Source organism: Fusarium musae, chromosome 3 (genome assembly GCF_019915245.1).
Source record: "Fusarium musae strain F31 chromosome 3, whole genome shotgun sequence".
Classification (NCBI taxonomy): Eukaryota; Fungi; Ascomycota; class Sordariomycetes; order Hypocreales; family Nectriaceae; genus Fusarium; species Fusarium musae.
Window position 1 is genome coordinate 737,274 of NC_058389.1, and position 16,275 is coordinate 753,548.

The 16,275-nt window shown below is 48.8% G+C and overlaps 5 protein-coding genes across 5 annotated transcripts; 4 read left to right on the forward strand and 1 right to left on the reverse strand.

The window, feature by feature from the left end:
• Positions 1–4,291: 4,291 nt before the first annotated feature.
• J7337_003702 (uncharacterized protein) lies at positions 4,292–4,727 on the forward strand (the record flags this gene model as incomplete). The annotated part of the gene is made up of 2 exons (XM_044821414.1): positions 4,292–4,612; positions 4,668–4,727. 2 exons carry the CDS (start codon positions 4,292–4,294, stop codon positions 4,725–4,727), a joined length of 381 nt encoding a protein of 126 aa, XP_044682747.1.
• Positions 4,728–7,436: 2,709 nt separating this feature from the next.
• Positions 7,437–8,081, forward strand: J7337_003703 (uncharacterized protein; the record flags this gene model as incomplete). Its single annotated transcript, XM_044821415.1, has 1 exon — positions 7,437–8,081. One exon carries the CDS (start codon positions 7,437–7,439, stop codon positions 8,079–8,081), a length of 645 nt encoding a protein of 214 aa, XP_044682748.1.
• Positions 8,082–8,844: 763 nt separating this feature from the next.
• J7337_003704 (uncharacterized protein) lies at positions 8,845–12,723 on the forward strand (the record flags this gene model as incomplete). Its single annotated transcript, XM_044821416.1, has 1 exon — positions 8,845–12,723. The coding sequence occupies one exon, from the start codon at positions 8,845–8,847 to the stop codon at positions 12,721–12,723; it is 3,879 nt and encodes a 1,292-aa protein (XP_044682749.1).
• A 436-nt stretch (positions 12,724–13,159) lies between these two features.
• J7337_003705 (uncharacterized protein) lies at positions 13,160–13,837 on the forward strand (the record flags this gene model as incomplete). The annotated part of the gene is made up of 2 exons (XM_044821417.1): positions 13,160–13,205; positions 13,260–13,837. 2 exons carry the CDS (start codon positions 13,160–13,162, stop codon positions 13,835–13,837), a joined length of 624 nt encoding a protein of 207 aa, XP_044682750.1.
• A 114-nt stretch (positions 13,838–13,951) lies between these two features.
• On the reverse strand, positions 13,952–15,610 carry J7337_003706 (uncharacterized protein; the record flags this gene model as incomplete). Its single annotated transcript, XM_044821418.1, has 1 exon — positions 13,952–15,610. One exon carries the CDS (start codon positions 15,608–15,610, stop codon positions 13,952–13,954), a length of 1,659 nt encoding a protein of 552 aa, XP_044682751.1.
• Positions 15,611–16,275: the final 665 nt, after the last annotated feature.

Sequence of the window (16,275 nt, forward strand, 5' to 3'; positions counted from 1 at the left end):
GAACGATTGAAAAATGGACTAACTATCCTACCTGGCATTGATCCAGACTTGTATCTTCAACGCTTATGGCTTGATTGATGACAATGCAATACCAAATGTTTGTTCTCATCTTTAAAGTGACATTGAACCAGAGCTTGACCTTAACTCTCGCCCCATCACGTCATACAACGTACTGAGGCAGGTGATAATATCATAAATGTCGGTCAAGTAGCGCAACACTATCTTGAAATTAATAGGTAGCACTTGTAAAATAAACTAACTAAAATATTATCCCCCAACGTTTTTGTTCCTTCGAGTGATGAGGTCCAGCGATATTTCTATATCCAATTCGGCTTCTCCAGTTCAACCTGGATCGCCGGTTGGGAGCAATATCATCTGTCTTGGGATTCAGAATCCAGGTATGGAAAGAAACACGCTGAGCCTGAATGACGGAAAAGTGTAACAAGCTCTCCTCAATATCAGATGTTTCGGAGTCAGTTTCTTCGGCATCCGTGGACTCTTCTTCATCTTCTGTACTGCTCCCACTCTCACTACAGCTGACATCAGACCAGTACGAGGTATGCATCGAGGGAGGTTCCATATATCCAAAGGTGTTGCGCTTGTCTGGTTCGGTATCACTTTCACCTGAAATACACAGGTTATGCGCTTTCTGGGGCGGAGTGATAACATCATCTTTCTGAGGAGCAGGAGGTGGCTCAAGACTGGAATCTCTATCGGAACCAGACTGACTTCTCCGAACGGGAGTAGGCCTGGCTGGCCGAATGTTCTCTGAAGACAGGAAAGGCCGTTCATGTAGTTGAAGCGGGGGTCGCAGAATGCGACTTGAAGCAGAAGAAAAAGACCGGAGCTGAGAAGCAGCTTCTATCTTTAGATTGCTCTTTGGGAGTGTCTCGGGTACAGAATAACACGATGAGGCTGATACTGGTCGTGGCTGGGAGTCTTGAAGCGAAGGTTCGTAAATAGAGTTGTAGTGAGGGTAATATGGTCTCTGTGGCTTTTGACGCTGGTATTTCTGGGCCTGAAAATTTGTGGTTGGCCAGCTACGTAATGGCTTGTGTGATTGAAATGCCAATGCCATATTGAGGTCCTGGTTGGTCCAATGGTATTTCCAAGGGTTATATGTAGAGCAAAGCTTAGCTAAGCTTTGATATAAGGAAGAATGATGAAATTATATCAGCAAGCTTCTGTGCCTGTAAAAGAAAAAGAGGGTAAGGGAACAAGTATCCGCCCAATGTTTCAAAGAGAGTCTTGGATGTTCCAGAAGCGATCGTGGTGCATTGCTGAATTGTGACTCGTGAGTACAAAGGTAGGAGTCTTTAAGGTGGCGGGGGAAGTTATACTTTATAAGATCAGCTAACATGTCTAGAAGCTGAAACTGGCTCCGAGTTGATGAAGTTGGCGGTATCTTTCTTCTGCAAGGCTAGATTATTACTGACCGCTTTCGTCTTCAGTCACTGCCGCCTGGGGCTAGATTGCTCGAATGTGCGGCTGACTGTTTCGTCTACCAACTATACCCCATTGGCTTATCACAACTGCAAGGAGATCGCCTGGAATGCAAGCTTCGCTGTAGGGTTGAGAGAACACATGGTTCTATGTTTGACGATTGGCTAACTATTAAATCTCGAAATCAGATCGTGAGATCGATTTAGATGCTTTCGTCTTGGATTCTATATCTCGTCCTTATGCGAGACATTTGAGAGCTCTTTTTTGCTCCGTAAAGTACCAAACTGACGTGATGGCTGTTCCGTGTCTTGCCTACGGGAGTGTCACACTTATCTTCATCTACGTTAGGAAACTTGCTTTTTAAGATAGCATTAGATTTCTGCGAGTGGCTGGATGAACGCGCTGCCCCCCAACTTCACCATCTCACTGCTGTGAGAATCACAGCCTTTAGAGCGAGCCATCGGCGATGCTTGATCTTCACTATTATCGGTAGTAACTATTGAAGGAGCTTTCCTTCCGTTGAACCACGAAACCTGTTTTGTTTAAACTGAAGACTCTAAGATAGATAGAAGAAACATGGAGGTTACGGGATTGGCTTGTTTTAGCTACTTTAGGTACATTGAAACTCGTCACAGATGACTTGCAGCGGGCATTTGTACCTCGAAATGTGGATATTCAATCTAATGTCGGAGCCGAGATCACCGTGTGGCGTCACTAATAATGCCCATTGAACACAATAATGAACAGAGGGAAATAATATGTAGCCACAGTACACTTTCTTAAATAAGGTCAGACTCAGTACAGGCAAATAAAACAATAAATTAGAAGCTAGAAATATGTGATATGAAGCTCATGGTATACATTGGTTAAGGATTTACTGTAAATCGCCAATTGTTAATATCCCATTTAAAAAGTCTACCCTAAACCTCAGATATCACGGAAGCCAAGTTCTCTGTGCTAATTCAGACTCTTAGTCATAAGTCTCAAGTGCAAATAACACACTTGGCTCACAAATTAGACATTATACCATCATAGCTGAGCAATTGCTACAATATCACAAAAGCAAGCTCAACATTGGATGGCTCAATTACGATACGAGGGCTTGGCTTGAACAAAACAATTTACTAATTGAACCGGAGATGTACATGAGTATTGGGTACAGAGAGGAGCAATCTCTCATCGCAGACTGAGACAACTTGTGTATGGTATATCAGTGACGCAAGCGAATGTAAGTATGACATTGACACCTCGTATAGACTTCTGTCATGTGGGCGGGTGGTTGATGCACAGAGGGGAAAGACTGGTAAAGGAGATGATCAACGCGCTGAGGATCTTCTTTGCTGTTTGCAGAGTTCATGTGTATTCAGAAAGGCCATCTCGATGAGCAACTGGGTCGGGGCTGCTTTTAGTCTGAATGCCGGTATATCAAGCATCGCAACCAGTGGGTTCTTGTCTAAACAACTGTCATGGAAGCACGTCTTACGTCTCTCGTCTCTCGTCTCGATAATACCAATCTTTATATTAACATTGATACGCTTTACATGAAGCTTTCATTGCAATAAGGCCATTAACGGCCCGAAAAGGCATACCAGTTGTTTGTAGAGCATCGTGAGGATATCTTGAAGGCGGACTACGGACCTTGGCCGGGCTGTTTGCCAGTTCATTCTCACCACCCAATTCGTATCCTTAGCAATCAAAAGGAGACTGCAAGGAGTAACGCCGGAATATGCATTCCTCAATTGCAGAATGATGGCAAGTCATCGGTGTACTTTCTGTCTATCTTGCTGTTTCTAGCAGACTTTAGCCGGCCGAGGGAGTCCTAGTACAAAGCTAGCAGAATGTGAGGGGAACAATTATGACGATGGATCGGCGATGATAACATGATTTAGGGGGAGCCGCGCTAATACAGGCGGAAACAAAAATCCCGGTGTTGATATGCAAGGGCCTAGACAGCCTTTAACCCCAGATCCGTAAGTGTACTTCGATCTATTGGGGAGTTAGGGCTGAAGTGGATCGATGTTCGGGCTTTATTGTATGGGGAATTCGAGTGGCTCCGTTTGTTTAAGAAAAGTCTTACCAGTGACTGAAGCGGTGCTCCATTTAATGTGCCGTGTTTCTCAGGAGCCGTGTTTCTCATGTGCCGTGTCTGAGGCAGAAAAAGGACCGACTTTCCACATAGGGAACATGGCAAAGTTAATTTCTCGTGCTGATTATCCCTTGCAGTTGGTTCTGTGCCAGATCCATGGTAGACCTGTTTTAGTCTGATACAGCACCCAATCACGTGAGGCAAGACTGGAGGGTATGGATCTTGGTACTATGATAACTTTTGATGAGTTTGTTTTGACACCTCCTATTGAGGCTCGCTGTTTTCTTGCCCCCTAAGGGTTGCTCAACGGCCAAGAGATTGTTGGCTCATCCAACCCCTTTCACACCACTATGCGATGCTTTGTGCTCACCCCAAATCTCAGGGAGGGAGCAAGGTAGTCTGGATATCAAAAAAGTAAATGATCCCAGAACCACTAGCTTACTTTTCCTGAGAATGTGTCTCAGCGACAGATGCGTAGCAGTACGATGCCGATCCCGAAGAGAATGACAAACTATTCCGGGCATCAAAGACATGAGGGAGGTTGCACTAACGCGTTCCTGCATAGCCGACTCCCTTGAGCCAAAATCGACTGTAATTCAGATATAAAGAGTACAATGTAACCCCCCCAAACCAAGATCTTCTCTCATCAGCATCTCTCAGCCTTCGTTCAAGTTTCATTTACTACTTCCCATCCAATCACCCCACAAACCCACAAAGCCCTTCTTTAGAATCTTCTGTCTTCGACAACCCCAATACTTCAAGATGCAGTACATGACCATCGTCGCTTTCCTCGCCGCCACCGTGGCCGCCGGTCCCCAGATCAGGGCTTACCCTTCCATTGATCAGATCACCGTCGCCCAGGCCAACAATGCTTGCGGAAACAACATGCAGGTCACCTGCTGCAACAAGGTCACCAACACTCCTGCCGGCAACGCTGTTGGCAACGGTGCTGGTATCCTCAACAACCTGAGCCTGTTTGATCAGTGCTCCAAGCTTGATGTTAATGTTCTGGCTATTGCTAATGGCCTCCTTAACAAGGAATGCCAGGCAAACGCCGCCTGCTGTCAGAACAGCGGCGGAAGCGTATGTGTTCCCCAACTCCACTGTGAAAATCTTCTTACTAACATCATGAATCTAGGCCACTGGTGGTCTTGTCAACGTCGCCCTTCCTTGCATTGCTCTCAGCAGCCTTATCTAAGTGCTTCTGACCATCAAGCATGGCCCCAGAGTTTGGAGTCCTTCGGTATCTTTACATTGGGTTACATTCATGCCAGTTTGGCGACTTACAGTCCTTATCTTCGTGTTCTTGGGCGACCGTCAAGTTCCATTGCCTGAGTTGTGTATTTGTCATTGTTTTGTGGGGTAATTGGGGGTGAGAAAATGTGCTGTTGATGGTATGCATCTCACGACAGGCCTCATGGGTCTGCCAGGTGTAATTCAATCATCGGCAAGGGCCATAATTTAGAATTAGCACTCAATCATATCATTTCGCGGCATTCAAACATCATTGTCATATCGTGATTAGCCGGTCTCTTCATTTGTCACAATCAAGCACCACGACCAGCAATATTGATCTTATAACTGTCCAAGTTGTGGGCTAGAAGTGTTATTTGCAGTTGAGACTTGTGGCTGAGAGCTTATTCCGGCAGAGAGAACTTAGATCTTATAACAGCCAATCCCACCCCCTCGTGTTCTTCTGTGCAATTCTTTGCATCATCAAGGAGAAAGAATTAGGCTGATATCAAGATGTTGCGGACCTCTCCTCTGGGACGCCCTGAGTAACATCATCGCTACAAGTTTTCATTCTGATCTGTGCACTTAACCACGGATCTCAATCGTAAATAACACATCCAACTCATGACTTGAATACTACATCAAAACTTTGATATCATGCATCTATTTATAAGAGTTTAATACCTTCAACTAAGTTTGTTGGTATGTACCGCCTATGACTAATACTGTTGGGCATAGTTGAGCAGTTCGCTCCCAAGCACAAAGAGGACAGGCTCCGAAACTCTGTGTACATCTGCAGAAGACATATTGACATTCCATGTAAGGTCGTACAGCATCTCAATTTCCATCGCGTTGACGCTCTCCACGGTGAAATAGTGAATGCCACTCTTCTTCAGAAACCTCACCCATCGAGCATTAGGCGGAGGATCATCGTACAGATGCTTGACGGCTATGATCATAGATGCCAGAACTAAGCAATACGGAGCACTGGGGTTAGGTCCATATGCTCCAGGATGTCGAAGCCGCCAACGGCCAAGATATATCGCAGAGGCAATCATAACCACTCGGGGTAACTTGAATGCTATCACGAGAGTGCGGACAAAAGAAGACAGGCTGGGCAGAGTGTCTGCTGCCGGACCTTTTGCAGTGAAGCTACATGTATTTGCGGAGTATTCTGGGCTTTGGTGAAGATAAGGCACTGCGTCAGCAGCGATGGTGGTGATGTAGTTTATGAAATAAAGGTCGGCGAAGGCATCTGTCAATGGCCGGCCCACACTCCGACATTCTGAAACTGTTGAGTAGGACGACATGTCTGTCATGTTCATGAATGGCCAAGACACCGAATCTTTTTGTGACGACTACTTGAGTAAGTGCGTGTATGAATAATGGGACGTGAGTGTTGGGACGAGGGGGTTGAACAGATTGCCGAACTTGAGTCAAGACGTTGGCTTGGTCCAAAATGAGTTTTGGATCTCGACTTACAATTTTGTTGCAAAGGGCTAATCACCTCTGGGCAAGGAAATGGCCTACAAAGATGAATTCGAGACGAGTTCACAGCGCCACGGATATGATTTCACAGAGGCAAGACTATTTGTATTCTCCATATTGAAGGTGGTTGTTATTGTGCATCATTGTCATGACACACGATCCAGTAACAATTCCAAAGGTAACTGGAATACAATCTAAAAAGCCTCTCGAATTCTTAATGGCATTGTGTCCAAGACGGGTTCTTTAGGTTGGCAAGGGAACATCTGTTCCCAGCGATGTTGGGAGCCCGACGATGGCTCTCGATGAGCAACATTTGATCTCTGTATCACATTGGCTACAAGGACCGATTGACTGGAATCTTCAGATATAATATAGATACAATTCTTAGCTTGATTACTTTGCACGCTTGCTAGAACGGGCAAGCGGCTCCAGTCTGCCGAGGAGAGGGAGAATCTGCCGTGTCTGACATGAACCAGGAACTTGTATCCAATGGTTCAAACAACTCTAATAAGGGTGCCTGAGACACTTCAAAACGTTTGCGCGGCACTCCCATCTGATCGGTCCGACTGTCTGCCGTGTTTCTCATCGTCACTGATCTCCATGTAAGTCACTGTCTCTGAATGAGTTCCTCACTCTCAAGCTTTATTATGCTGCATCCTTATTATTTTTTAAAATTTGGAATGTCAATAGTCTCTTGTATAGCTTGGTAAGTTTAATTTACTTTAATTAACAGCCATCCCTACTTGCTACCGAGTAAACGAACTCCTCCCTTGATCTGCCGTCTGGTTGTCTCCAAAATGTTGCTGCTAGTTACGCCGTACTGGCGATCTTCCATTGTAAAATCCCCCCCTTTGACTGTGATGGTAAACTGGCAATGCAAGCTTGCATAACATGTTGCAGTTCACATCCACCCAACCCCTTAGTTCTTTCAATATTTACTTTGACAGATGAGAGGATCAGCGCTTGGGATCATCATGTATAATATTTCATTCCACTAGACTTGCAAAGGGCCCCTGTCCTATTCACTCAGTCTTTGCGTACCTGGAGCTGAATGCTCCACGCGAGAAGTACGTATTGTCCAGATATAAAAACTGGAAGACTTACCAGCAAGTCTCAAGTATTCTCTATCCTCTTCAAACACACTCCTTTTCCACTCACTACAACGCAATCTTGCAAATACTTCAAAATGCAGTCATTCCTTACTTTTGCATTGCTTTTCGGCAGCACTCTGGCTGCTCCATTAAACGCTGACCAGAATGAAGTCGCTCGTTCTGTTGAGGGCGCCCTTGGCCTGGAGAAACGTCAAACCCTTCCCCGATCCGTAGTCCAGATCATTGACTTGGGCAACGGTGAAGACTCCGAGACTTCTACCACCGATGCTTTCATCGAAACCACTGCTACCAGCACCACTGCCTTCGGGATCCCGACTGATGGACCTGTCGATCCTTTTGGATCCACGGATGATATTCAACAGCCAGATCCCGCCGGCCCCATCAGTGGTCTGGACAAGAGACAACTCGATGCTCTGACGAGTCTTCTTGGAGGACTGGCACCCGTACCCATGAACAAAAGACAGCTCGATGCTCTGACGAGCCTTCTTGGAGGACTCAAGTCCGATCGCCTGAACAAGCGACAACTTGAAAGTATCACCGGTCTTCTTGGTCCACTCCTCGGAGGCCTTGGAGGCCTAGGGGGTGCACCACCTGCCGTGCCTCCACCTGTACCCGTTCCCGGGGTCACCGCTACTACGACCGCTACTGGGGCCACTTCTACTGCTAGCGGTGCTGTTCCTACCAACCTCGAGGAGTTCCCCACTTTTGGTTCTGAATGAGAAGGACCGGAGAGGAGAGCGACGGATTTGATGCAGCAGTCTTAGTCACAAGCTTGTCGCTGCATATCATACAAGGCCATGCTTGATGTTCTTCTAGTTGTTGGACTTTTCTTGTGGGGAGTTTTCATGGTGCTTAGATTGGGCTTCGGTGATGGCAGGAACAGAGGCAATAGTGTACGTCGGACGAGGGATGGGTTATACAAATGGGTTTACCGGTAAATATAGTAGCGTTTGAGCTATCAAATATAAATCTGAGCCGGACTCTCGATGTTTTGTTCATAGGCAAATGAACACAGGTGTATCGTCGTGGCTTTCTATAATCTCAGACTCCATCATTCTGCAATGCCTTGTTGGTCTTCTCATTTCACAACACTGCCTGGCAGTTTTGCTATATAAATCTTTACTTTGTGTTCAGATAAGCATGTTTGCTACTGAATCAAATCCCCCAAAATTTCCTGCACCATTTTAAACATAATAAATATGTAGCAGTTCATCTGAGTTGTTTAAATTAGGGAGTATTATCGCGGGAGTTATGAGGTATAGGGTACCACGTGACTATGCCGAGCTTCGGATCCACATGAGCTCACGTTCTCGATGGGCGGCGAGAGTTAGCCAAACACCAAGTCGAGATATCCCTTTTTAATAGGGAGATCAATACCGCATCTAACGCTCTACACCGAACAACGAGAATGCCGTCGATGGCCCGTTGAGTTGACCTCAATGGCGTCGCAATCGGCTATCGCAGACCCCCGCAACAAAAACAATGTATAACCGCGACTCAAGGATAATGCGCAAGCTCCTCGGCAAGGCTGCGACCGAGACCCCCGCAGGCGATTCAGCCAATCTCTCGATAACAAGCGCGCCCGCTTCTACAATCTCAGCCTCGTTTCGACCGTCAAAGTCGCAAGATGCCGTCTATAGAGCCGGTGTCCCGATACTGGCCCTCGATGTTTCCCCCGATCGAAGAGCCGCCGTCCTGGCAGGTGGACATATCCTGAAGACAGTGGTCCTCGACGATCCCCACAACTTCAACTTCAACTTTCGCGAGGGCGTGGACTTGAGGGCTGCGATTACTGCTCAGCCTGCGGGACTGAAGGGGAACCAGGCAGCGGATCAGCTCAGCATTCGCGATGTCAAATGGCACGGTGGCTCTACAATCTTCACGGCTTGCGCGAATGGCAAGATCTTCGCATACGATGTCGCACGAGTCGGATCTGGCGCGGCCGAGCCATTGGAATACATGCAGATGCAGGAAGATTCGCGCCAGGTTAACACCCTTGATGTCAATCCACATCTCAAGAGCTGGCTTCTTTCAGGCAGCCAAGATGGCATGGCGCGCGTTTTCGATACTGCGGCACCTCTCCAAGGACGGTCGGGCGGCATCACCTTTCGGCAACGATTCGCGCCCCTGAAATGCATTGACTCGGTTCGGCAAGTTAAATGGTCTCCAAAGGTCGGGCACGAGATGGCCTGCTGTACCGAGGGTGGAGTGGTGCTCAAGTGGGATGTCCGCCAACCAGCAAGACCTTTGCTGAGGATCAATGCACACGAAAAGGCCTGCGCCTCTATCGCATGGCATCCAGATGGAAACCACCTTATCAGTGCTGGCCGAGATACGAAACTCCATGTGTGGGATCTTTCGAGTTCAGCCGATAAACGGCAGAAGCCGAAATGGTCTGTGACAACACCTGCGCCTATCTGGACTATCGCATGGCGACCTGGCCTGTGGTCTGCTACAGCGCAAAACAAACGCGTAGCTCAAATAGCAGTGTCCTACGATGATAGCAGTTCTCGTCGATATGGTACTTCGGCAGTACACATCTGGGACCTGGCTCGACCGACCATGGCATACAAAGAAATCGAGAGATTTGACGCTTCACCGGCTACTCTGCTCTGGCAAGACCAGGACATGCTTTGGACAGTTGGTCAAGACGGATTGTTTGCGCAAAACGATGTCGCATATGCGCCCAAGGTCATTGATCGCCAGTCTACCTCATCTATGGCATTTTCACCGAAAGGCGATGTTATGATGTTCCTTGACGAGCGATCTCATCAAAGCAGCCGACCTCGGCCTCCAGTCACACACCATGCTGAGATAGTGCCTCGTGGCCCCTACGGATCGAGCCCCAACGCCCCCATGCTGAGTATCAGCCGTAGCGACTCGGAGGAGGATGTCGTTGGCAGTTTTCTTGGTCCCCGACGACGAATGAGTCGAAGGAAAGCAGGACGATCCACCAACTTGAGCACGACGCCACCTTCTGGATCTGGCCTCGATGATAAGCCGTTCCTGGCACTCGACCAAGCCATCAATGTTACAGGTGTCTTCAAGACTCAGCAAACGATGGCTTTCGGTCGACTGCCTGCTGTAAAAACAACACAAATCTACCAATATCTCTCAGGACTATACCTCGAGACGCTCCACCAGGAGCTCCCATACGTTAAAGATGGCAAGCCGCTCAATGAACGAGTCGGTGTTATTCTAGAACATTACGCCCGCGCAGCCGAAAGCGTTTCGTACTTCCGATTAGCACAGACTTGGCGCGTTCTCGCCTACACGGTCGGCCTACTCCTCGATCGTCGCGCTCAATACCACCTTGACCTCCGACTCGGACGCTTCCAGAAGGTGAAGATAGAAGAGAGAAAGGGAAGTGGAATGCTGAAGCCCGTTGACTTTTATACTGCTAGTCGAACCCCCGGCGACGAAACGCCCCGACGTCCTTCTGGAAAGTCAGGGCTCGGCAGCCGCTCTCTGAGCACTCGATCCCTCCTCGCGATGGGATTTGAGAGCACGTCCAACGTCCCAACTCCGCTCGCGCGACCGGCTGATGCTCCCGATAATTCCAAAGAGCATGCACAACAGGTTGGCAAGAAGCTTGCAGCCGTCACGGAGCCTGATGAACTTCGTCTTGGGCCTGGCATAAATGACAGGTTCGAAGACACCCCCCGAAAGCGGCTCGACTCGGTTCCCGTCTCTGATGTCAGCCATGAAAGCGAGAGCTCACAGATATCTAGCACTGAAGGATACGACTTTTACGACGCCGAGGTCTTGCTCAAGGCCCTTGATGTCCCTCCCCCTAAGAAGAAGGAGCCTCTATCGCTGGACTCTACGATTCCAGAGGTTCAGAGGGTGACGCGCCATGATTCGGACGAGAGCTTTGCTCAGATGTTTTCGACGTCTGATGCTACCAAGAAACCTTCGGCTTCGACACCGAGAGGCACTGGACCATGGCGATCGAGCCTTGCGAGACATGCCTCGGACATGGAGAAGGATAACGAGTACCCGAGTCACATTCGCGGCGAAGAGGTTCATGCAGATACGCCGACGGATTCACCCAAGTCACGCCCACATAGTAAGAAGCCGCCGACCGACTCGCCGGAGGATCTTTTCTTAATCTCTCAAACCACAATGGGAACCGATGATTCGTTCCCGTCGCAAACGTCAGAGCCCTTACAATCTGGACCGTCGCCCCCCAAGATTGTGGCGGAGTCTCTTCCAGCGAAGCAAGACTCCCCTCAGCCACAAGTACTTGTTCCAGCAAGTCATCCCAATCGATCCAACAGCCCTGCCAAAGACCTGTTTCCTGCGCAGAAAGATCTACGGCCTCACATCGTGGAGACAGACTTTCTCCCATGGGACGATGATCCTTTATATCCCTTCCCGACTACTGTGTCTGGCAATAGCCCAATTGTCTCACCGCTTGATCCCTACACTTCCATCACAGAGGCCTTGCACTACGAGTCGCGAACTTCTGCTGTTAATGCTTCGGCCATCGTTCTCCTTCTTAAGCCTTTAGTACCCGACTTTGTGATAGACTATCACCAGGCCAACGCAGTCCTGCGACAGCACCACTCGAGATTGATGCAAATGGGCCTCTTCATTGAGGCCTCGCTTCTACGGAACTTGTGCATTAAAGGATGGCCAGAAGGGTTGCCCCAGTGGGGCGAGAACTATACAGCAATCTTCACACCAGCGCAGCAGAACGGAAAGGTTAGCTTCCTTTGCTCTGCGTGCAAGAAACCCAGGGAGCTTGATCCCAAAGATGGCCCAGAAGCTATCTGGACTTGTGAGCGATGTCGCACCACCATGGCGCCATGCGCCGTCTGTGGCCATAGAGAGCCAACACATGCTGAATTCGCACACGTGGAACTACCAACCGCCTTGGGCTCCCCAGACTCCTGGCTCTCCCAATGGTGGTACTGTCCTGGTTGTGCACACGGCGGTCATGCCTCCTGTCTCACAGCATGGCACGCTGTTCTCGATCAGCCAGACTCTAGCGGCTCAACTACCTTCAGCGATGGCTGTTGTCCCCTCGATGGCTGTGGACATGCCTGTCTTCCAGGCCGATATCGCGGTGAGACTAGCACAGCGCGATCTGATGAGATTGGTCGCGCGACCGTAGAGAAGACGAGGGCAAGAGATGAGCGTGGAGCAAGCAGCAGTAGACGATCAAGTCCTCGTGCAGGCATGGATAGATCTGTCAAGAGTGATGGCAATGACATACCGCAGAGCAGAGCGGTGGGTATGGCGCGGGATGCGCTGAATAAGGGCAGTGGAGGGATCCTCAGCTCGAGCCCTGGAAGGGCTGTTGTGACGGGGGAAAGGGAGAGGAGGAAGAGTGTCAAGTTTGCGAGCACTGATTGATAGAGCTGCGGTGGACAGTCTTGTGCCTTGTGTTATTACTATTAGCATGGCGTTTGGATGTGGAGTTATCTGCTGGGGAGATCATGGCGTTCTAGCTACGAGATGGTTGTTGGAGATGTGCATAGTTGAGCGATGAAAGGGACCACTGAGGCGGAATATTTTGGCTGCATAGTTTAGCAACTAACTGATTTTCATAAGAAAGTATCGTCTTAGGCAGCTGTGAAGGCATTAAAGTTTACTGTCTATACATGATGAGTAGGTTTGACTTTGCCGTAGGGCTTGAAGTACTCTTAACCCTCAACTTTATGCATCTAATAGACCGATAGAGGGAGCCAATTTATTAGACTTATACGTGACTGCGTCACCACCACCATCTCTCTACAGACAATCTCATTTCTCTTCTCAACTGTCTCCATCCTTGAATATCGTCGAGAACATGGATTTCTCTGGCTCAGAGTCATTTACATACCACATGAGCACAGGTACGTACTGCTTTGACCCTACTACTTTCTTTCATCATGCCGAACATGCTCTAGCACTGCTCGACACTCGTCCCATCATTATATCTGGCCCTTCTGGCGTTGGCAAGGGTACATTAATACAAAGATTGAAGGGCAATCACCCAACCATCTTCTCATCCGCTGTCTCACACACGACGCGCCAGCCGCGACCTGGCGAGGTTGAGGGAGTCGCCTACTTCTTCTGCTCCGCGCCAGAGTTTCACAGCATGAAAATGCGGAAAGAGTTCGTCGAGCACACTTATTTCAGCGGCAACTTCTATGGCACGAGCAGGAAAGCCATGGCTGAGGTGATGAAGGAGGGTCTGGCCCCCATCTTGGATATCGAGATGGAGGGCGTCAAGAAGATACAGTCTTCAGACTTGGTTGCTCGCTATATCTTCCTCAAGCCTCCAAGTCTAGAAACACTCGAAGCCAGACTTCGATCCCACGGTACCGAAAATGAAGCGAGCATCTCACAGCGTTTGGAACAAGCCAAGCTAGAGCTTGAGTTTGCAGAGACTGGAGTGCACGACATGATCATCGTCAACGACGATCTTGATGAAGCGTATCAGCAGCTGGGGGACTTTATCTTTCCGCATCGAATCTATAGTTAGGTGGCTCCACCAAATATATCCAATATTGGTATCTATCCACATCTGCACTGAAAGATGTATTGCCCGCCCTGTGGCAAGATGACCCTTTATCAGGGCTTAGAGGGCTTACTCAAGTCATGGCTTGGCCTCGTGCCTAATCCATCTTCCCATCCAACGTCGATTGATCTCCTTTGCCTCTTCCACCATTCCTAGCTCTAGCAACAATTGAATCGTCCCCCTTGCAGCGGAGTATATAGCTGAGCTAATCCAAGCCTGTGTCGGGGCTGTATGCTCACCAATGAAGATAGTATTGTGCTCCGTCTGATGATACGCCGGGATGTACAGATTGTGTTGCTCAACATCAGGACGACACCACGATGTCGCAGTATGTTCATCTTGCAACCAGCACAACCGTTCATAATCACCCGTATAGAGCTCTCGCGCTTGCTCCCCGTGAAGACTAACGATTGCGGCGAGAACTGTCTGGACGTGCTCTTCGTCAGAGAAGCTGACGTAGCGATCACTCCAATCTCCACCACGGTAGTGTGTAATCAGCCCAGGTCGGGACTCATTTAGTCCGTAGACAGGATAGTATAATGCGCCGATGGGTCTACTCTCAGGAATGGAGTAACCACCAAAGATGGGGCGGTCGCCTTTCTCCCAGAAACGTTCGGAGAAGAGGAGGGAGACTTTGCAGGCGGATTTGAAGCGTAGGCCTGCTTCGCTGATTGCGCGGCCGAGGACGGATGAGAATGAGGGGAGGTCCATGAAGCGGGTCATTGTGAAGGGAGCTGCCATGATGGTGTAGTCGTAGTCTTTCGACTCGAACGTCCGTTTCTTGACGCTGGGATACCATGAGAGCCTTGTTCGAGTTTGGCCATCTTTACTCTTGACTGGTTCGAGCTTTCTGATCTTACGATTGAGAACCAGACGATCGGAAACGTGAGGGATGAAAGCATCGGTGAGTCGATTGAAGCCTCCATCAACGCACTTCCACTCTGTCTCGCCTAAAGAGTCTTTCGTCCCATCCAATGCTAGGTTTGAGTTGTGCACCAATTCATCCCAGAAGACATCATAATCCGTCGCAGTCCAAATAGCATCAGTTACGTTCTCGCTGGCATGGAAAGATTCCCGCATCATACATTGTTCACTCCAGTCATCGTAGCCCTGGCCCATGACGAATTTGTGAGACCGCCAGACGTCGGCCTGAATGGCTTTGAGCATAGTTTCGTTCTTGAGGATCTCATTCATACGGCGCTTGGTTTCGTTATACTCGGCGGAGACCATAGCTGGCGGTCTGGCGAGGCTTGAGTTTGCGAGAATGTCTGCTCTCGTTGGGATGCTGCCATCAGGATGGCGACCAGTTCCCCAAGCAATAAGCTCATTGGGATGATGTTGAATCCAGGGAATAAAGTCGACTTTCCACTTTGAGTCATTGCCATTCATGGAATTGAGAGTCTCGGCCAACTGGAAAGTCAAGCGATGCTCCGTATACTCATGTGTAGAGTTATCACTCTTATACGTGACGGTATACGGCAATCTCATCGGGCCCATCTCTGCAAATTCCTGTGTACCACCAACAAACTTGGTCCTGAAGCGTCCGCCGACTCTATCGCTAGCTTCGATGATCTCCCAGTTGTGAAGACCTATGCTATCTAGCATGAGAGCGGTGGTAAGCCCGGAAACACCGCCCCCGACAATGGCGATCGAGGCATTGGGGACTTTGGAGACTGAGGTGCAATTGAACTTCGCGACGCCGTCGAACCAAGCTCCGACCGATTCAAAATCTTGCATCTGTGGTTTGTTGACACAGGAACCAGTTTGTTGGCGATCTTTAAGTGGTAAACTAGTGCCATGTACGCTGCCCAAACATGGCAGCAGGAGAACTGAGGCGCCCCAGAGCTGATGGGTAAACTTGACCATGTTTGATGGGTATAGAAGCACTCGGGGTATCAAAAGAGATCGAAAGATGATGAATGATCTTTGCACAAGTTTGCGAAGTCATTGAGCAATAAGTACTCAAGCATCATCACTGAGAACCACGCAGCTGCGACAATTCATGTCTACCTTGATGGCATATACTCCATCATGCGATTACATTTAATATCTTCGCTGCATTGGAGTCGGCCATGAGGTTCCATCGAACATGCACGGCAGTTGCATAAGTAAAAGACGATGGGACCTGATCTGCATGAAAAGACCCTGATGGCTTGGCGCCAACCCCATCGAGGTGATCAGCGCCGGGCCGCAGGGCCTTGCTAATGCCAGTGATGAGCAATATATGCAAGAGAATAGCGGTGGTTTACGAAGAAAATAACACTCACCAATGTTGCAGTGCAGCAAAGTCGCGTTGTCGTTGCAGCAGTGGAGCTATCCCTCCAGGTTCACGTAACAAGTAGCCAATCGCAAGACTTTCATCATAAACCATGGAAACATTGAGACGAATGTAGGATATTTTG